The 21,704-nt window shown below is 44.4% G+C and overlaps 1 protein-coding gene across 3 annotated transcripts in view; it reads left to right on the top strand.

Moving 5' to 3' along the window:
* Window positions 1-336: 336 nt before the first annotated feature.
* Window positions 337-21,704, top strand: part of PANK1 (pantothenate kinase 1) — a gene marked incomplete at its 5' end in the record, with an annotated part of 57,511 nt that continues 36,143 nt past the window's right edge. The window contains 2 exons of one of the 3 annotated variants that reach the window (XM_080822437.1): window positions 981-1,039; window positions 1,615-1,694. In XM_080822437.1, the coding sequence (XP_080678563.1) occupies window positions 1,682-1,694 (13 nt within the window). Of the gene's footprint in view, window positions 1,040-1,614; window positions 1,695-1,740; window positions 1,984-21,704 lie in introns of those variants that run through there. The other 2 variants (XM_080822435.1, XM_080822436.1) reach the window with 2 other exon arrangements.

The raw sequence follows: 21,704 nt of genomic DNA on the forward strand, positions 1-21,704 counted from the left end.
TTCCCAAATCGGCCTACCTTTCTATAAATAATCGTTCTCCTCCCTCCACTCGGGCCTGTGAGTAGTTTGGTCACTTAACCAAACAGGCACACTCACAAAGCACGGAGAGGAGGGGTGTCGGAGGGGACAACGTGAATGACCTTGCAAAGGTGTTTAGCCCACTGCGGGCAGGATTAGCAAACCTGAAACCTCTACAAATATTTGTGTTCCTCCGTAATTCCTCCCCCAGACAGCCTGCTCCTCTAGCGCCAGCCTCGCCCAGTCCCCTCTCGGCTGCTCCGAGATACAAAGCCCAACCCGCCCATCTCTTTGCAAACCCAGAGAACTTCAGTCCCCATGTTGAAACTCGTCGGTGGCGGTGGCGGGCAGCACTGGGCATGCTCAGTAGCGGGGACAGGTCTGGGAGGCAAGGAAGCCGCGTTTGAAGTCGCGCGGCCCGGGGATCAGAGAGAGGCGGGTTGTGGGGGCCCCGGCTGGGGGTCCGCGGGGATCCCGAATTCCGCGCCGGGAGCCGGCATGCTCCCGGCCGGCGCGGCGGGGCGGGCGCGCGGGGGGCAGAGCGCCGAGGAGCGGGGGGAGCCGGTGGGAGAAGGGGAGGAGCGCCGGGCTCGCCATCCCCCGGCGCCGGCTCTGCGGCTGCTGAATCGGAAACCGCAGGGAGGATCCGGGGAAATAAAGACGCCCGAGAATGACCTCCAGCGAGGCCGCCTGAACCGGGGCCCGCGCGCCGCCGCACCAGCCCCGGGCATGGGCGACCGGGGCAGGCGGCCGGAGCACTCGGCCACGCACGCCCCGGGGGCCCCCGCCGACACCGGCGCTGCCGCCGTGAACGGGCTGCTGCACAACGGCTTCCACCCGCCGCCAGTCCAGCCGCCGCGCCTCTGCAACCGGGGCCCCGCGGGCGGTGGCGAGGCGGCGCCCCCGCGCCTCCCGCTCTTGCCGGAGCTCCAGCCGCAGCCACCGCCCCCTCAGCACGACTCCCCGGCCAAGAAATGCCGGCTGCGGAGGAGGATGGACTCTGGGAGAAAGAACAGGCCGCGTAAGTCCCTCGCGAGGGGAGCGCCGGCGCGAGGCAGGCGCATCCCGCGGGCCCGGCACCCGGGAGCGGCGGGGCAGACTCCGCTGCGCGCCCGGTGCGCCTCAGCGCCCGCTGTCGGGGGAGTGTACGGAGGGGGCTCCCGGGACTGATTCTTTCCCCAGGGGCGCCAGGCACTAAAGATCGCCGCCTGAGCCTCACACTTGCTTGCTTCAGTCTGTAGAATGGGCCGATAGAATGCGGACCCTGCGCTGCTCCCTCGGTCACGACTCTAAAAAAGGCTAGTGCACTGCCAGCCTTTCTAATTTGCTGATGGGAAAATGCACGTGTGAGAACATTTCTCGGGGTCCGGGAGTAGGCGTTGAGCTGGAGGGACAGCTGGAGCCGCCCTCTCCCTCCTTGCCCCTTTTCCTTCTCAGAGTTCGTCTTTCTGGGGTTGGCGCTCAGGCAGCCACCTTGTCCTTTGAATCGCAGAGTAGCCGCCAGTACCACGGGTCTATTGGCAAGCGCCAGGCCTGGAGGCGTGGAGTTTGACAACCCCCCAAAATCACAGCCTATTAAATGCTTTTTCTTCGCAGCCAATGAGAGGACCTGTTGGCAGCGACACACCCACTGATACCATGTGGGCCGGAACTATGTGGACCAATGAGAATTGGAGGTGGATTTTCTTTTTTTTTCTTTTTCTTTTTTTTTTTTCGGGAACTAGTGATGTAGAGTTGAGGGTTTCTAATGGTAATGTGCGGCGTAAAAAGCTGAAATGCGTTATTTCACAATCTAAAGCTTGTATATGTTGTTAGTCTATGAGTACCTTCCCTGCAGGACATTGTGAGATGTACATTTGTAGATAAAGCTTACAACTGGTTTCTCCTATCTGAACCGAACCTCATTCAACTGGTTACCTCTTCTCTGGGTGTCTTTAATGAAGCTTATAAATGGCAAAAAGGAAAGTAAGTAGAATGCATTGCTAATTAATGATTGCATTCAACATCATTTGCATATGTCTGATACTGAGAAATTGCTAGTATAGGTTTTGGGTTTATCTGTAAAAACTTGATATTTGGCAAACTTTTTTGTTTCTCTGTTTAGACTCTCAGACTTTGGGAAATATCGGTGTGGGACGTGACTCTGATACTTGTATTTTGTAGATCTGAAATGTTTAGATTGAAAGTTAAAAGTCTTGTCTGGAACTTTGAAGTCACGCAGAGGATTTGGCAATGGTTGTAAGGAGGACATCTACTTAGCACTTAAATTTGTATTTATTTTTGTTACTGAGACTTGTTGGAAAATTACTTTCTTTATGGGTTTAATATTGATTACTTACGGTTTATTAACCCGTTCTACTTCTTTCGAAACCACATTTTAGTTACCTCTCTGATCCACGCGTACAAATTGTATGACAGTTTGCAATGTAAATTGCTAAAATATATTGAAAGAGAACTATATTGAGTTTTTGTGTATTACAGCTAGCTTAAATGGTCTATGAGAGCATAACACCGTTTGAAGTACTTTTTTTAAAAGATTTTATTTATTTGACAGAGAGAGAGAGAGACAGCGAGAGAGGGAATAGAAGCAGGGGGAGCGGGAGAGGGAGAAGCAAGCCTCCACCTGAGCAGGGAGCCCGATGTGGGGCTTGATACCAGAATCCTGGGATCATGACCTGAGCCGAAGAAGGCTGACGCTTAAGGACTGAGCCACCCAGGCACCCCTGAAGTACTTTTTGAGGAATTAAAGTACACTCTTTTTTTTTTTTTTTACACTGAGAGAGACCACAAGTAAGCAGAGAGGCAGGCAGAGAGATGGGGGAAACAGGCTCCCCGCCGAGCAGAGAGCCCAATGCGGGGCTCAATCCTAAAACCCTGAGATCATGACCCAAGCTGAGGGCAGAGGCTCAACCCACTGAGCCACCCAGGCACCCCTAAAGTATACTCTTAGGATTGGAAGCATAGAAAAAAAATAATTTTGAGCCTTAATTTGAGCTGGCAAACCCACAGGGATTATTACCTTAGAATACACGAAAATACAACTTTATGCCTATATGTTTGGTGTCAGAAATTAAAGTGGTTTGTATTTTTTTACAAAAATAAAAACCTTAGTTATTTAAATTCAGTGACCAGGACTCTTACTTATAAACCTTTAAAAGGATTCATCAAAATCAACTTTTCATTATCCTACCATGTTTTCTTTTCTCAAATTTGAACTAACATTTTTTTTTAAAGATTATTTATTTTTTTATTTGACAGAGAGAGAAATCACAAGTAGGCAGAGAGGCAGGCAGATAGGAAGGGAGAAGCAGGCTCCCTGCTGAGCAGAGAGCCCGATGTGGGGCTCGATCCCAGGACCCTGGGATCATGACCTGAGCCGAAGGCAGAGGCTTAACCCACTGAGCCACTCAGGTGCCCCTGAACTAACATTTTTGAAAATAAATTTTACATGTCCTGAGTCACATCTGTTGTGTTCACTACCAAAATTTCCCAGTGAAAACTAGTTTTAATAACTTTACACCTAGGATCTTTTGGGTATCTTTTTGAGATTTCGTTATCTTTTTATTAAAAAAGATAGTGCTCAATCAGTTCATATTTAGGTTCTCTAAACCACTTAGAGTTAAGCATATCCCTATTTTCTAATGACTGATAGATTTTATGTGAGCAACTATAACGGAGTATTAGATGCTTTAAATAAAATATAAGAGTATGTTGGGGTGGAGGCATCGAAGCTAGACAAATAAATAATTCCTACTACCAGTTTACAACATCAGACACCTGAGTCTACTACCTAAACCAGAGGTGTGTTAAAGACAGCCAGATCTCACTTCTCTCAGATAAGCATCTGGAATGCTGGTGTGAGTAGGTGTGTTTCTGTTTGGTAATATCGAGGTTAAAGTACGGTTCATAAAGTGCTTCATGTTTAAAAACAATGAGTGGAATGAAACAAACAATTCAGTAGTTTCTAATTGTTTTAAAAATATAAATCTTAGTGTAGGGACTCTTCACAAGCTTGTAATCTAAACACCAGACCTGTGGCAGGCTGATTTTGCTAAGGCAGGATACGGGAACATTGTCCACTGTTTCCATCAAAAGTACTGTCACCTCACTGCTTATCCTTGGAAGGCTTTTCTTTTCTTTTTCTTTTTCTTTTTTTAATTTTCTTGATTTTATTTCTGCATTACTGCTATGTAATTGTCAAGTTACTAGCTCTCATCTTGAGATACTGGAGTTGGCCAGGTGATCTTCAAGTGTGGTTTCTTGTACCTTTCAAGTTCTGACACTTCAGAGCTGATAGTTCTTTCCGTGTGACTGCTACATGAGTTATCTACTCTGCCACATGGTTAAGATTTAATTATGGTTTGGTCTGGTTTGGTTTTGGTTTGGGGTTTTTTTGCCTTGTGCTGATTGTTACATGAGTGTTAGTTGTCTTATCTCTTCAATTAAGTTGGAAGTCTGATTATAGCTGATCCAGTTCTTTCTCTTATGCCTTGCACCTTGGGGACATGAACATTTGATTGAGGTCACGGAGAAAAGGTACAAGTGACATTTTCTTCACCTCATTGAGGTAGCCGTGTCCATCCATAAGATAGACTTTGCCCAAAATCCTTCAGTGGAATTTCCATAAAGTATCAACTGGGAGATTCCTTCTGCCTGCTCCTTGGTGCTTTGATTCTTTGAAGCACACATAAGTAGCACCCTAGAGAGTCAGCTCATTTCCCAAATATTTTGAAACTAATAATAGTCCTTATAAAATGCTGAGAGGACCTGATGTGTTGTTAATGGTATAGCCATTCATACTCAGAGGGCTTCAGTTTGAAATGAAGCTGAATGGCCTCAGGCTGGTTATTTTACTTTTCTACTTCAGTTCTGTGTGATGAGATGGAAATAATCATACTAGCTCGCTGGGTTGATGTGAGGATTAAATGAGATAGTATATATTAAGAACATAGATTCCTGCTTGGGACATAGCAGTTATTCAACAAATGCCAGCTGTCATCATCCACATACAGAATCCTGTCCACTGTTAATCCATAGGACAGGACAACTGAGCTGGCAGAGACAACCTCAAACTGACTTAGTTTTAAAAAAAATACAGGGTCAGAATGAGAAAAGCCAAAATGTTTTATCTGATTAGCTCTGACACTCTCAGTCCTTCAATGATTTCTTTTTTACCCTTCCCCAGTAAAAATAGTGGATAATACAAAAATGTAGGAGAAAAGCAGTTAAAAAGTACTCACAGCCCCATCACTCAGAGAAAACACATGTTTAAAATGTACCATATTTTTTTTAAGGTTTTATTTATTTATTTGACAGACAGAGATCACAAGTAGGCAGAGAGGCAGGCAGAGAGAGAGGGGGAAGCAGGCTCCCTGCTGAGCAGAGAGCCCGATGTGGGGCTCAATCCCAGGACCCTGGGATCATGACCTGAGCCGAAGGCAGAGGCTTTAACCCACTGAGCCACCCAGGCGCCCCTAAAATGTACCATATTTTATAGGTAATTTTTGGATCATACTAAGATAAGATTTTGATAACTTTTACTTAAAAATAAAATTTTAGCATAAGCATTTTCTTACGGCATTAAGACATCATTTTTTAGGGGCGCCTGGGTGGCTCAGTGGGTTGGGCTTCTGCCTTTGGCTGGGGTCGTGATCTCAGGGTCCTGGGATCGAGCCCCACATGGGGCTCTCTGCTCGACGGGGAACCTGTTTCCCCCTCTCTCTCTCTGCCTGCCTCTCTGCCTACTTGTGATCTCTCTCTGTGTGTCAAATAAATAAATAAAATCTAAAAACAAAAACAAAAACAAGACATCATTTTTTTAACGTTGTGTTATATTCCCAATATTCCATTATATGGATATACCAAAATTTATTTAATCTTTCTCTCATAGCTTTAGGCTGTATGGGGGGTCTCTATATCATAAACATCACTACAGCAACATCTTTGTACATAACTCTTTCTTAAGTCGTTTTTTGTATGTTTTTTTGTTTTGCTTAAAGATTTCATTTATTATTCATTTATTTATTTATTTGAGAGAGCAGGGGGAGCGGCAGAGGGAGAGGGAGAAGCAGGCTCCCCCAGGAGCAGGGAGCCTGATGTGGGGCTCAATCCCAGGACCCTGGGATCATGACCTGAGCAGAAAGCAAAAGCCCAACCGACTGAGCCACCCAGGCGCCCCTTTCTGCGTTTGTTTTTTTAAAATGTATTTACTAATTTGAGAGAGAGAGCGCGTGCGCACGTGCATGAGTGTGGGGAGGAGATAGTGAAGAGAGAGAGAGAGAGAATCTCATGTTGACTCTGCACTGAGCAGGAGCCCAGCTTGGGGCTCAATCACACTCCCAGAGATCATGACTTGAGAGGAAAACAAGAGTCCAGTGCTCAACTGACTGAGCCACGTCGGTGCCTCTTAAGTTATTTTTGTTGAGATCGGTGAATACCTTCTTTTTGGAGGAGGAACAGAAAAGGCACCAAGTAGTATTCAGATGTTGCCTTGAAATGCTGGGTGTTTTAGACCACAAGGACACTGTTAGATGAGCCACCCTAGTGGAGGGAGGAAAAACTGCCAAGGGGATTATTGGGGCCACCGAACACTATGCTGAAGAAAGGCAAATATTTGGGCATCATCAGAAGGCTGGGGGATGAGTGCTGCCCTCTCCATTCCCTCTTCTGTTGTGTGGCAACAGGACAGAATAAGGACTGGATCAGTGCCAGCATCCTCCTGTGGGGTGGGGGTGGGGAGCTCTGGCTTCTCAAGTCGTTTAGATAGAACACTATTAGCAGGAAATGGGTGAGAGTTCAGTATGCACAGAACATAATCATGGGTACAAACTGAAGAAACCTAGGTCTGTTACCAGTTTCAGCTAGCCACCATCGTGAAAGCAAGGAGTGTCAGTTTTCTAAATATTGGAGTATTCAGCTGTGGTATTCGGGTTTTCCACTACCACTAAATCAGGCTAATTATAAAAACCAGGATAAAAAGATAACAGGTAGAATTTTCTGGTTGGATTTGCATAGAGTGTAGATATATGTGCTTTTTTTTTTTTAAACCATATTCAGTGCTTCTAGATGGATGGGAAGCATTGCAAATTCTACAACAAAAGGCAAATGGAAAGCAAGGGCACATTATAGTATTGCTACTTCTGGGACATGGTCAGATTCGCAGGTTTGTCAATGAAGTTATGAGTTGTGCAATGCACCTTTGAACTGAAGACTTAAGAATTTAAGGCCCAAGTGTCCAGCATCTAAGTGGTTAAGCCAGGTATCAGGATATGTTAAACAGGTGAACACTTTTCCTCAAAAGATCGGTAAGCAAATTTCAGCATTAATCCAAAGCATATTTGTTTGGCACAGTAACCAAAGATGGAAAGAGTGCTGCAAATTTTTAGCATGTGGGACACGTAACAAGTGAGTACAATAAAAATCCATCGTGGTTTTGGAAACAGAATTAGTAGGGAAACAAAGGAGTACTGGTTTTAATTGACAGGTTTCAGGGGTTTGTTTTGTTTTGTTTTTGTGATTACCTGGCTTGTGTATGTATGTGTCTTTTTTTTAGTATATGTGCTGCCGAAGCGAGCACTGTATGTGTCTTTTTAAAACAAACCGAATGCCATGAGAGTAAAAATAAATCAAAGTTAGAATTCTATGATACTTAATTCCATGTGCTTTAGCTTTAATACATAGGTCAGGATTCACCTTGCATGGCAGTATTCTGATTCAGATATGGAAACTGTTCAGTGTACCGAACGTACTGCACAGAATTTCTAAGTAGACCTTTTCTCCAGATAGTGCAGCTGTCAAGCTTGATATCTCATTACTTAATTCATGCCATCTCTTAGATGCTTAGAGCTGGCTAATCACACTTGTGTGTGTTCATATTCTCCGTCAATTTGAAGGGGTGAGGTAATGTTATTTTTAGAGCCAGTTGCATCAAAATAATGGTCTGGACCTCTAGCAGATTTCCTCTATAGTTGGGAAGGAGGACAGGAAAAAGTCATGACATAGTGAGTACTTAGAGTAGTCACTTTCAGTAATCAGAGTAGCTGTCATTGCGTGACATCTGTACACCTAGGTTCTTATGAAAGTATGCAAATTACCAACCCTACTTCCCATTTCACAGATGGGGAAAGAGAGGCTCAGAGGGATGAAGGATCCTGCTGGAAGACCTGTAGTGAGTGAATGGGCAGGGCCAAAATTCAGACCTAGGTCTAAGTCCATTGACAGCTAGCTGGCTCTCTTTTCTGCCACAATAAATCTACTCTTTACATCAGGGAAAGAAGTGTGTTCTGTAAAATTTTCAGAGGAGATAAGTGTCTGCAGTCTGTGCCCCTCTGGCAGAAAGCTGATCTGAGGGTCTGTGGAAGTAACAGTGGCCAGGCACTGGCCAGGCATGGGCACTTAACTACGTGCAGACCCCGAGCTAAACGCTTTATGTGGATTATCTGAACAAACACTCCTAGCACCCTGTAGATGGGTATGGCTATGGACTGAATGCTTGTGCGCCCCCCAGAGCTTATATATTGACCTTGTAACCCCCAAGGTGATTGTATTAGGAGGTGGGGCCTTTGGGAGGTGATTAGGTCGAGAGGGTAGAGCCATTGGGATTTGCATCCTTATAAGAGACCTCAGAAAGCGAGCTGCCGCCCCGCCCTGCCATCCCTGCTCCTGTCATGTGAGGTTATAGCCAAAAGCCAGCCATCTAGGAGGCAGGCTCTCAAGAGACACCGAATCCACCAGCACCTTGATCTTGGACTCTAGAACTGTGAGAAACAAATTTCTGCTGTTTATAAGATACTCAGACTATGTTAAGACAGATTCTATCATGATCTTCCTTCTTCAGGTGGAGAAACTTGAGGGAGGGCCCAGGGGCTCAGCGTAAAACCATCTCAGTTCAGATTTTGACTCTGCTGGGCTAGACTCAAGACCCTAGAGGGCTCTGGGAAGTGTGAGTAGTGTTCTGTAGTGGAAAGAGCTTTAGAGCCACCAGACCTAAATTTAGAGCCTCACTGCAATATGCGGGGTTTTTTTGTTGTTTTTGGTATTTTTTTGTTTTTGTTTTTATAAAAGATTTATTTATTTTAGATAGAGAAAGGGTGGGAGAGGTAGGGGCAGAGAGTTTTAAGCAGACTCTGTACTGAGCGTGGACCCTGACATAGGGCTCCATCTCGGGACCCTGAGTTCATGCCCTGATCCAAAACCAAGAGTTGGGCACTTAATTGACTGTGCCCCCCTAGTGGACCAGCACTGTTTAATAACAGTATAGCCTTAAGGTGAGATCCTCAACTTCTGGGGCTACTTCTTCTTCTTTTTTTTTTTTTTTTAAGATTTTATTTTACTTATTTATTTGACAGAGAGAGCACAAGTAGGCAGAGTGTCAGACAGAGGGAGAGGAAGAAGCAGGCTACCTGCCAAGCAGAGAGCCCCATGTGGGGCTCCATCCCAGGACCCTGGCTGGGATCATGACCTGAGCCAAAGGCAGCCACTTGACTGCCTGAGCCACCCAGGCACCTCTGTGGGACTACTTCTTGAATAGAGATAATGGGGCCTATTTTTTTTTTAAGATTTTGTTTATTTATTTGACAGACAGAGATCACAAATAGGCAGAGAGGCAGGCAGAGAGGGGAGCCGGGAAGCAGGCTCCCCGCTGAGCAGAGAGCCCAATGCGGGGCTCAATCCCAGGACCCTGAGATCATGACCTGAGCTGAAGGCAGAGGCTTTAACCCACTGAGCCACTCAGGCACCCCTGTCTTTTTTTTTTTTATTAACATGTAATATATTACTTGTTTCAGGGGTATAGGTCTGTGAATCATCAGTCTTACACAATTCACACCACTCACCATAGCACATACCCTCCCCAGTGTCCATCACCCAGGCACTCCATCCCTTTCTCCCCCTACCCCCCAGCAATCCTCAGTTTGTTTCCCGAGATTAAGAATCTCTTATGGCTTGTCTCCCTCCCTGGTCCCATCTTGTTTCATTTTCCCGTCCCTTCCCCACATGATCCCCTGCCCTGCCTCTCAAAATTCCTCATATCAGAGAGATCATATGATAATTGTCTTTCTCTGATTAACTTATTTCGCTTAGCATAATACCCTCTAGTTCCATCCACATCATTGCAAATGGCAAGATTTCAGGGGTTTTGATGGCTGCATAGTATTCCATCATGTAGATATATGATGAAATACTATGCAGTATATATATATCTATCGCACATCTTCTTTATCCATTCATCTGTTGATGGACATCTAGGCTCTTTCCATAGTTTGGCTATTGTAGACATTGCTGCTATAAACATTGGGGTGCCCATGCCCCTTCGGATCACTACATTTGTATCTTTAGGGTAAATACCCAGTAGTGTGATTGCTGGGTCATAGGGTAGCTCTATTTTCAACTTTTTGAAGAACCTCCGTGCTGTTTTTCAAAGTGGCTGCACAAGCTTGCATTCCCAACAACGGTGTAGGAGGGTTCCCCTTTCTCCACATCCTCGCCAACACTTGTTGTTTCCTGACTGGTTAATTGTAGCCATTCTGACTGGTGTGAGGTGGTATCTCACTGTGGTTTTGATTTGTATTTCCCTGATGCCGAGTGATGTTGAACAAATTTTCATGTGTCTGTAGGCCATTTGGATGTCTTCTTTGGAGAAATGTCTGTTCATGTCTTCTGCCTAATGGAGCCCGTTTTATTCGTTGGAAGGACCAAATGTGGAAAATGTAGTAACTGTAGAATAGAATGGCTGGACCCTGGTGTGTGCACAGTAAAAGACATTTTGCTATTAACACTAGCGACTGTTAATAAAGGGCATTTAATATTAATATTATTGGTGTTACTTCATCATAGAGGCTTTCAAAACTGTGAAATCTCAGAATTTGCATGAAGTCATCTTGCCCGGACTGAGACTGGGCCTGGGTTTCAGGGTATCTTCCAAACTGACCTAACATCACATCCCGAGTGGAACTCCCTCTGACGTTTCTAGAAGCTGGATATGTGGCCTGTGTCACAGTTCAGTGACCTCATTGTCACTTTTAAAAGTTGCCCCATTGCAGCTCCTGAAATGGAGTACAGCGTGCCCTGTCTGAGGGTGATGTTGGCAATTTTGTGACTAAGAAGACTGTCATTTATTTTACTGCTAATCTAGTGTCAGGACGAAGTTAACTTTTAAAAAAGCAAGTTTCTTCCTTTGATCTTCAGATTTTGATACCTCAGCCCTTGAGTGAAGCAGATAAGGCACAAAAGAGATGAGAAGGATTAGGAAGTGACCACTTCGCCTTTGTAAAAGCTGCATGAATCAGACAAGGCTTCAGAATTCAGAACAGCTGCATGGAGTTCTTGGGCCTTCTTTTTTTCTTTTCTTTTTTGGTTAAGATTTTATTTATTATTTGACAGAGAGAGAGATTATAAGTAGGCAGAGAGGCAGGCAGAGAGAGAGGGGGAAGCAGGCTCCCCGCCGAGCATAGAGCCCGATGCGGGGCTCGATCCCAGGACCCTGAGACCATTACCCGAGCCAAAGGCAGAGGCTTAACACACTGAGCCACCCAGGCACCCCTTTCGGCCTTCTTTTTAACCCACAGCCTAGCAAACTTGTTCTGGTAGATGAGGACATGGGTATTTCTGGGCACTTGTATAGCCTTCAAGACTAGCACATGAACCTTCTGGTGCACCTGGCCTTGACTCTATGCTGAATCTGGGCCACAGGGCCTTTAGCTTGTGCCTCTGGACAGTGTGAGCCTACATGAACCTCTGTGAGCTGGGGCCAGCCTGGGCAGTGTCGGTTACTAGGAATCCTCTGGGGCTTCTGGACACACAGCTTCTTTACAGCCTGAGGTACATGGTCCAGGAGTGAGAGAGACAGGGGTGGACTTGTGTGACTTCAAGCTTGATATGGGTCAGCAGTGTGATGAGGCTTGCAGCAGAAACGTAAGCACTCAAATGTTAGCTGTTATGAATGGTGCTGTTAGATGCCCTTCCTTACACGAAGTCAGATCAGACTCTCATAGCTTCTACCTTGGCCACACATTGTGTCCAGTCTCTCTTCTACATGACTGCTCACTAGATATTTATGCATGATTTTTCTTTCTTTTTTTTTTTTTTTTATTTATTTGGTGCAGAGAGAGACAGAGACCACAAGTAGTCAGAGAGACAGGCAGAGAGAGGGGGGAAGCAGGCTCCCCGCCGAGCAGAGAGCCCGATGTGGGGCTCGATCCCAGGACCCCGAGATCATGACCTGAGCCGAAGGCAGAGGCCTTAACCCACTGAGCCACTCAGGCGCCCCTGCTCACTAGATATTTAAAGACAGCTATTTTATCTTGACTTTTCCTTGCGGTCCTACCCTCTGAAAAACCAAGACCCACACACTCTCTTGCCAAACTCCATCATCCATGTGAGTCAGTACTGATTGGGTTGCCAACAGTATTAAAGCTTAGATGGAAGGACGGCCTCTTGGAGTTGTCATAAAGGGGATTAGGTAAGTACTGACCTGGGTGCCCTTGAACACTGAGATTTAATAAGCCTACGGGTCCCACAGGGGCTAACTAGTTTTTATCCCTGGACTAGACTCTACATGTGATACTTGGCTTCACGTGATCCCAAGCTGGAGTGTGGTCTGAAGCCAGTTGCCTGGCTTGATTTTACTCAAATACTATGGCATTTCCAAAGTCACTAAACTGTGTGTGTATGAATCAGAGAACTTGTTGAGGCTGTCTGTTTACTATTCATAGTTTATTTTTATTTTATTTTATTTATTTATTTGAAAGACAGAGATCACAAGTAGGCAGAGAGGCAGGCAGAGGGAGAGGAAGGGAAGCAGGCTCCCTGCTGAGCAGAGAGCCCGATTCGGGGCTCGATCCCAGGACCCTGGGATCATGACCTGAGCCGAAGGCAGAGGCTTTAACCCACTGAGCCCCAGGCGCCCCTACTATTCATACTTTAACAACTACCAGTGTTTGGTAAAACATCTAAAGACATGCTGTGTATTTAAGGGAAGGAAGATAATATCGGTTTGGTCAAGGAGATACCATACCTTCTTATCTTTTTTTTTTTTTTTTTAAGATTTTATTTATTTATTTGTCAGAGAGAGTGAGCACAGGCAGTCAGAGAGGCAGGCAGAGGCAGAGGGAGAAGCAGGCTCCCCGCCGAGCAAGGAGCCCAATGTGGGACTCGATCCCAGGACTCTGGGATCATGACCTGAGCCGAAGGCAGCTGCTTAACCAACTGAGCCACCCAGGCGTCCCCATACCTTCTTATCTTTTATGGAAGGTTTTTACTATGAGGAAGTGGCCCAAATGTGATTTATTCTTTGGAGTGACTGCATAATAGATCATCAACACTTTTTTCCTCCCAAAGATTTTATTTATTTATTTGAGAGAGAGAGAGTGAGAGAGAGAGCATGTGTGGGGGGGAGGAGCATTGGGAGAGGGAGAAGCAAACTCCCCTCCGACCAGGGATCCTGATGTAGGGCTCAGTCCCTGGACCCCAAGATCATGACCTTAGCCAAAGGTAGACACTTAGCTGACTGAGTCACCCAGATGCCCCTATCATCAACACTTTTAAAGAGTGGTGAGGGGTATCATGAATAATTATACCAGGACCACAGGCATAAACTGGGATTATCCAAGGCCAGCCAGGACGAGTCCCCATAACATGCTGTGCCGCTCCTACGGGCTCCGAGAGCTGGCTATACCCATTACTTCCTAACTCTGCATTCAATGTCCTTGTGTCGGTAGATTGAAATTGGCTACAGTGGGTGTCTTTACACTGTGGAAATTGGTAAACGGTGAAAATCAAGGCTTTATTTTTAGAGAGCCAGTTGCTAAACATTTACCAGTACACCTCTGACTAGAAAACAGGTCATGGGTCATGCAGAGTAAAGTCCCAGAGACCATCAGTAATACAAGTTGAATTATTAAAGCGTTTGAGTCAGAAGGGGAGGATAAGGTCAACATGTCCTCTACTAAGTGGGACAAAGCCAGAAGATGAGGAGTTGGACAAAGGAGCTTCATTCTCAGGAAAGCAAATATTCTACGAATATACTATGGTATAAGGGTAGCAATTAGGATCACATTGTTATCTGTCTCCCTTTCTCCCTCTTAAATTCCTTCCCCAAATACAGTTGGATTCCATGCTGGATAATGCAGTAGGTAGAACAAGCAGGTGTTACTGTACTAGCAGTACAGCAAGAGAACTAAGGAAAGGAGAAGAAAACAGTATACATGACTTTATGTATACAGATACATATCCATACATGCACCAAAGTGTTAATCACAGAGAAATCACAACTTTGGGCTTCTTTATACTCATTTTATGATTCACTCTTGTTTTTATTTCAAATGACTTGAATTGTCTTGAGCTATATATTCATTATACATGAATTGGGAAACACCAACATTTCTTTAAATAGGAGCTACGTCTGCCCCAATGAGCCTTGACACCATTCTAGGGTGATTTAAAGTTAATTTACTGTTGGTGAAAGGGCAGGGTGGAGTTGCCGGAGTATCTTTGTTTCATGTTTCTGGTTAGGGCAGACAGGTTGAAATTTGTCCCAGCCAAGAGGGAAAGGAGCTTGACATGTTTGTTTCCACCAGCAGCATCTGTGCGGCAAAAAAAAGGGACTTCCCCAGTTCGTTCCCATTTGAATTTTACTCCAAAGGTGACTCATCTTCCACTATCCTCTCACTGTTTTGTAGGAATATTTGGAGAGTGTTGGGAATTTAAAGAAATCTTTTTATCTAGGAAAATTTCAAACTTTATACAAAACCAAAGTGTATATATGAAGTGCTAATCATCATTCGGCCTCTCTGTCCATTGATGTACTGTCCTATCTGTTACATCCAAACCTCCCCTTTTAAACTGAATGATTTATAATGAATCTCAGATACATCATTTCAGTGGGAAATGCTTTCATATGTATTTCTAAAAGGTAAGAACTCTTTTTAAAAACATAATCCTAATCTGTTAATTGCTGTAAAAAGTTAACAATGTGTTATTTTCAGTTGAACTATAACATTTTATGATGCACAGTTAGAGGAATAAATTTAGTTATCTAACTATGGATAAAATAGTTACATCCTATTTGTTGATAGGTAGATGAAAATTTGACATTGTGTGGCCTGGAAGGATTCAGTTTGTGGGGGTGGGAGGGGATTGTTGTTTGTTTTGCCAGTCCCTGTTATCGTTAGTGTTCAATTAATTTTTAACCATTTCTTCATGGGCTGAGACTTCAAACTTCATTCTTGGAATGCAGTAATCCTGTGCCCAAAAGGTGCTTGGGGATCACTGCAGGCTCACTGGCTTAGAAGTGACTTGTATCTCCTATGTAGTTTTCGTCTTGAGATTGAGAGTTGGGGAACAGCATTAAAAGAATTCCAGCCTTCTTTCCTCTGTAGCCACTAGGGTGAGAGTGGGTGAGCTAGCACTCATCCTGAAGACTCGGGAAGTAGGACTGGGCTGGAGATCTGGAGTTGCTGCCTTCAAGGTTGAACCTGGGCTTTACAAGAGGTTCCCAGGAGGGGTATTGCTGAAATTCGTGTGGTTTGCCATTCCAGACAATCTTTACCACAAAAAAAAACAAAAACAAAAACAACAAAAAAACAAAGAAAAAGATCCTGAATCTATTTAGTATCACTCTTGCTTGTCAAGCATTCCTGGGGATCAAACCAGTTAAACATCAGTGAGTTCTTATCTGTGTAACTGCCAGGACTGGCTTACTCTTATCAGTCTCAGGAGGTTTTCAGTTTTTATGAAAAACGTGCTTCGGGCACCTTGGTGGCTCAGTGGGTTAAGCCTCTACCTTCAGCTCAGGTCATGATCCCAGGGTCCTAGGATGGAGTCCCGCATCGGGCTCTCTGCTCAGCAGGGAGACTGCTTCCCGCCCCCCCCACCCCCCCACTCCCACCCCTCCCCACCCCCCCACCCCCCCACCCCCCCACCCCCCCACTCCCACCCCTCCCCACCCCCCCACCACGTCTCTCTGCCTTCTTGTGATCTCTCTCTCTGTCAAATAAATAAATAAAATCTTTAAGAAAAAAAAAAGCTGACATACCATTTAGAAAAAAAGAGAGAAACATGCTTCAGATGCATTTTCTACATTTGTGTTTTTGACAGAATACTGAGGATCATGTGATATTTTCTAATAATTTAGGGGCATTACTATACCTGTTTTTATACTAGGTTGTATAAGTACTGGTGTATAAATGGTTGCTCTCTTGTTGCTCAACAGAGGATATTTGCTATGTACAGGGTGGAACTTTTTGAAAAGGGTCCAAATATTTCATTCAAAGTTCTGCTTTAAAAATATTTTTGTCTATTTAAAAGCTGTCATTAAAAAGCATTTCGGAGGGGCGCCTGGGTGGCTCAGTGGGTTAAAGCCTCTGCCTGCGGCTCAGGTCATGATCCCAGAGTCCTGGGATCGAGCCCCGCATCGGGCTCTCTGCTCCACGGGGAGCCTGCTTCCTCCTCTCTCTCTGCCTGCTTCTCTGCCTGCTTGTGATCTCTGTCTGTCAAATAAATAAATTAAAAAAAAAAAAAAGCATTTCGGAAACCACCTAACTAATGTTTGGGTGAGTTCCTTCACTTCTCATCCTCAGTTCTGTCATCTGTAAAGTGGGTATAATAAGAAGGCCTACCACATTGGGTTATGAGAATGAAATCAGATATTGTACATAAAGCTCCTAGCACAGAACCTGCCGCGTAGAAAGCCCTTAATGTTAGTTGGTACAGAGTTGCTGCTTGGTTAACCCATTTATTTGTAGACCTCGGAATTAGCTTCTCCTGAATTCTTACAAACAGACCATTGATTGGCCAGTTGGTGGCTCTGAAGCCTTTTAAAAAATTTGGCCTGTGTGCATATGTCCACATAAAATTGCATAAAATTGCACAGGCTAAAATACCGCTTTAGTAAAGTATACCATACTCAAATCTTAGGCAAGACTTAGTTTTTGCTTGGCAAATGCTCTCACTCTGGCATAGGTCAGTTATACAACAAGTAAATGAATAACCTGTCCAGTTTAGAGTTCTAGCACTTACTGTAAGGTTTAGATGCTTTCATCTGATTTTTGTGTATGTTACATGCAAGCCGAGGAGTTGTTAGTTTTTTTCAGTGTTCAGCTATTTGTGAAACATTTTCAGGAGATCTTTCCAAGTTACTGAATCAGTTTTGATAACAGAAATCCCCGGATTGCAAGGAAAGCTGTTCAAAAAACAGTGAGGATTTGCACCTACTCTCTGTGAGTCAAACTTTTCTCCATATTGTGTAATCCCAACATAGAACAAAAATAAATTGGATGCTGAAGTTTATGAGAGTACTGCTATCATCCCTAAGTGATAACTGTCCAGCCTTCACATTCATCAAAACAGTGTTGTTCTCATAGACGAACTTTACATTAAATATGTAATGTGTTTTGTAAAGTTAACCAATGTAAAGATGTTGCTTTTATCTCTTTCATATGTGAGGTCTAGAGTTCAGATGTAATAAATTTCCAGTGCTAAGTTGTTTGAAAAATCTCACCTTAATGATGAAGAAGGGTACTCTGTCCCCAAACTAAATGACACCAGAAAAATATTTTCAATACTCATATTTATAGTTTTAGAGTTGAAACCTATTTTTCCAACTACATATTACATTTAGCTGTGCCTTTGATAAGAATTGTTAGAGTAAAAGAATACATTTATAACTAATGACAGTGATCGTCACTTCTGGAAACATGCCAGAGATAAGCCAGAAGGTGGCTGAGAACCTGGAAGGAAGCAAACACTTAGGAGCCAGCCACCCAAATCAGTGTTGGAAAGTAGATAAAATTGGAGATGCTTTTGCATTTTGCATTCAGAGTACTTCCTGTGCTCTGAGTCTATTTACTCTTACCAAAGGCACAGTTTTTAACAGACTTGATTTTCTGGTTTCTCTGCATTCATATACAGTGTGTTTGGGATAGAAACACTGCAGTAACATTGATAGCAGCAAGAAATTAACAACATTAGCCCAAAAGCAAGACAGAGAAAGCTCTAATAGAGACAAAGAATACTCAGGTCATAACAGCCTGGGAAGCACAGGTTCTTGTGGTTCCTGAGGGCATCAGTCTATAGTGGACACAAAAATTGATTCTCATACGCCCATCAGTCATCAGGAAGAGCTAAAATTTTTTACGATTTACTTTCTTTAAAAATATGGGAAAGTTGGTCATGCATTTTAGATTTTCTTCAGAAGCAATTATAATTTGGCATTTATTTTAATTTATGTTTTTAAAAGATTTTATTTATTTATGTATTTATTTGAGAGAGCGAGGGAGAGAAAGAGCACATGTACAAGCAGGGAGGGAGGAGCAGAGAGAGAGAGGGAGAAGCAGACTTCCCTTCGATCAGGGAGCTGGATGCGGGGCTTGATCTCAGGACCCCAGGATCATGACCTGAGGCAAAGGCAGGTGTTTAACTGACTGAGTCACCCAGGCACCCCAGTTTGGCATTTATATTTTAAAAGTTATCTGTGAAATGAAGGGATTAGGCCAGAGTTTCATTTATGCATAAGATCTGCTTAATTTTTTTTTAAAATTTATTTATTTATTTTTTAAGATTTATTTATTTGACAGAGATCACAAGTAGACAGAGAGGCAGGCAGAGAGAGAGGAGGAAGCAGGCTTCCTGCTGAGCAGAGAGCCCAATGTGGGGCTTGACCCCAGGACCCTGAGATCATGACCTGAGCCGAAGGCAGAGGCTTTAACCACTGAGCCACCCAGGCGCCCCAAGATCTGCTTTATTAAGATATAATTCAGGGACGCCTGGGTGGCTCGGTTAGTTAGGCGTCTGTCTTAGGCTCAGTTCATGATCCCAAGGTCCTGGGATTGAGTCTCGCATCTGGCTCCTTGCTCAGCAGGAAGCCTGCTTCTCCCTCTCCCTCTGCCTTCCACTCTCCCTGCCTGTGCTCTCTCCCTCTCTCTCTGACAAATAAATAAAATCTTTAAAAAACAAAAAAAGTTATAATTCACATGCAATTCATCCATTTAAAGTGCACAGTTAGGTGTTTTATGGCGTATTCACAGAGTGCAACCATTACCACAGTCAATTTTAGAACACTCCATCGCTCCCCGCCCTGGAAAACTTATTGGCAGTCACTCCTTTTTGCCCCCACAACTCCCAAGGCCAGGCAGCCACTAATTTTTCTGCCTCTTACAGATGTCACATATTGGAGTAATATACTAGGTGGTCTCTTGTGATTGGTTCCTTTCACTTAGCATGGCGTTTTCAACGTTCGTCTATGTCTCAATGCATATTAGTACTTCATTCCGTTTTATTGCCTAATAGTACTTCACTGCATGGAGATAATATAGGTTGTTGATCCTTTCATCAGCTGGGGACATTTGGGTTGTTTCCACTTTCTGGCTATTATGAGTAATGCTGCTATGAACATTCGCGTGCAACTTTTTCTGTGGACATGTTTCCATCTCTCTTGGGTGTGCCTGAGAGCGGACTTGCTAAATCATATACTAGCTTACGTTTAAACTCCTGCAGAACTGTCAGGCTGTTTTCCAAAGTGACTGCACTATTTTATATCCCCACCAACAGTGTGTGAGGGCTTGTTTCTCCACATCCTCACCAACACTTGGTATTTTCCATTTTTTAAATTATAGCTGCTCCAGTGGGTTCGAAGTGGTATCTCATTGTGATTTTAATGTGCATGTCTCTCAAAGAGCTCTGATGTCCCTCCAACATTCACATCCTGTGGTTTTAAACTTTTCTGTAGGTTTGAGTATCATCTCAAGTTTAATGAAGAGGTTCTTGGATGGCGAGGTAGTCTTAAGCTTAAGTTTTTGATGATTATTGTGCCTAAGAGGGAACCCTGCTTGGAGCTGCCATTCATAAATACTAAAGGATTGTTTTAAATGGTATCTGGTCCTAGGACAGTGTGGATTTCACTCATAGCAGAGTTTTCACTCTTTCCTGATTGTTCTTGATCAGCGGTCAGTCCTTGCAGACCCGAATGTAAGTGCTGAGGGGGCAGGTTCATGGCCATATCCCGACTCTGTGCCGCAGTGCCTCTCACTGTCATAAATACACGTTCATGAATCAGTGGCTCCGTCAGTGCGTACTTGCTCTCAGATTATTTGAAGAGGGGCTTGTGATCTCTTTCGTTCAGCTTGCAATGCCGTGTGAACAGTTGGCACATCTTCCTCAGTCCCCACTCAGCTCGACTTTAAAGATACGCCAGACTTTAACAGTCAAGCTAAAGTGCATGAGCAAAGCCCATTACTGGTAGACCTGTTGTTCCGCCCAGTGGGGCCACCTAGCACTGCAGTTCTCCCGGAAGCCTCCAGGTAACCACTCCCTCGTATTAAATTGTCAGTAGCATCCCTGGAGTAAGTACATATGCTCTGGTGGCTTATCAAGACAGAAAGCTAAACCTCTTGGTGGTTTAAACTGGGATTTGTTTAAGCAGGTAATGAGATTGCCATCTTGAGCTTCAGCGTAAGGCGTTGGGTAGCAGGAGGAACCATTCCTGGGTGGATGCGCTGTTTAGTTCTGGGTGCTGAAATGATCACATTGGCGATAATCACACAGGCCCACTGTACTCTTGTCCCTCAGCACATCTCTGTAGGATTTTCTTTTTAGTCCAAGGGACTGTATTTCTGATGACAAAAGTGGCGTTATTAAAGCCGAGGACCACATGGAAGGTTGATACTCACCTTCTGTTGCCTCTCTGTGGCGCAGGACAGACAACTTCTTGGTGAGAAATAGGGTCAACGTCCTTAACTGTCTGTAACTATCCCCCTCCTCCCCGCCCCTTTCCACGGCTTGACGATTACTGAGGACTGGGACACAGTTTTCATTTCCTATTTCATTGCCTATCATTTCTCCTCCTCAGAACCTAGGACAGAAATCCAGGGCTTGGCAGTGGGGATGATAGAAACAGAATGAGCTCTGTGGTCACTAGAGCGACATCCCTCCTCCTGCTCTGATTTTCTCTTGTAGGGGTGGCAGGGAGAGGCTCCAGGACCTTGGGAAAGAAACCGCACCTCACTGAGTTGCTCAGGTTCTTGAGAAGGATGCTCAAGGAAAAATGTCTTTCACCTCATGGGTTTGACATTTTGGATCCCCTCATCTGTAGCTCCATCTTGCCCCTGCTTCCTCCTGGCCCAGGTTCAAGCTAAGAATACATTTATGGGTGACACCAGAATGGCGTTCTTTTTTCCCTCTTTCTCTCAAATCTTAACCTAAAAAAGTAACACAGCTTTTATGTTAGTGTTTCTGTTGTTCAGATTTCATGTGGTCGTCTGTGTCAAGGTCAGCCCCATGGGTTGCGAATCAAAGAACATCTGCCTGCCTGCCCTGAATACACCAGCATTGTGTCGTGAGCTGCCTTCTTTATGGAGGAAGGCATGGTCACCTTTAACCTGGGGGTCACTGGGAGAGAGGAGCGCACTGACAATACTTAATCACATGTGGAACGTTTCTAAACCCTTGACCATGGGTTTAGTTGTGGGTGGATGATACCTGGAAATTCAAAAGCTGTATTTAAAATTTAAAAATCACCTGCGGGCCTCATGGTATAAATTGCCCATTAGTAATTTCATTAATGAACAATTAGATGTGTTCAGGTCCCTTTGGGGAATGGGAGCGTCTGCCAGATCAGTGCTAGGCACCACACCAGCTTCAGAGCTCCCTCCCAGTTAAAAGCAAGAGTAGCCCGTTCAAATTCTGATTTCTCACTT

The sequence above is a fragment of the Martes martes genome, assembly GCF_963455335.1.
Source record: "Martes martes genome assembly, chromosome: 14".
Classification (NCBI taxonomy): Eukaryota; Metazoa; Chordata; class Mammalia; order Carnivora; family Mustelidae; genus Martes; species Martes martes.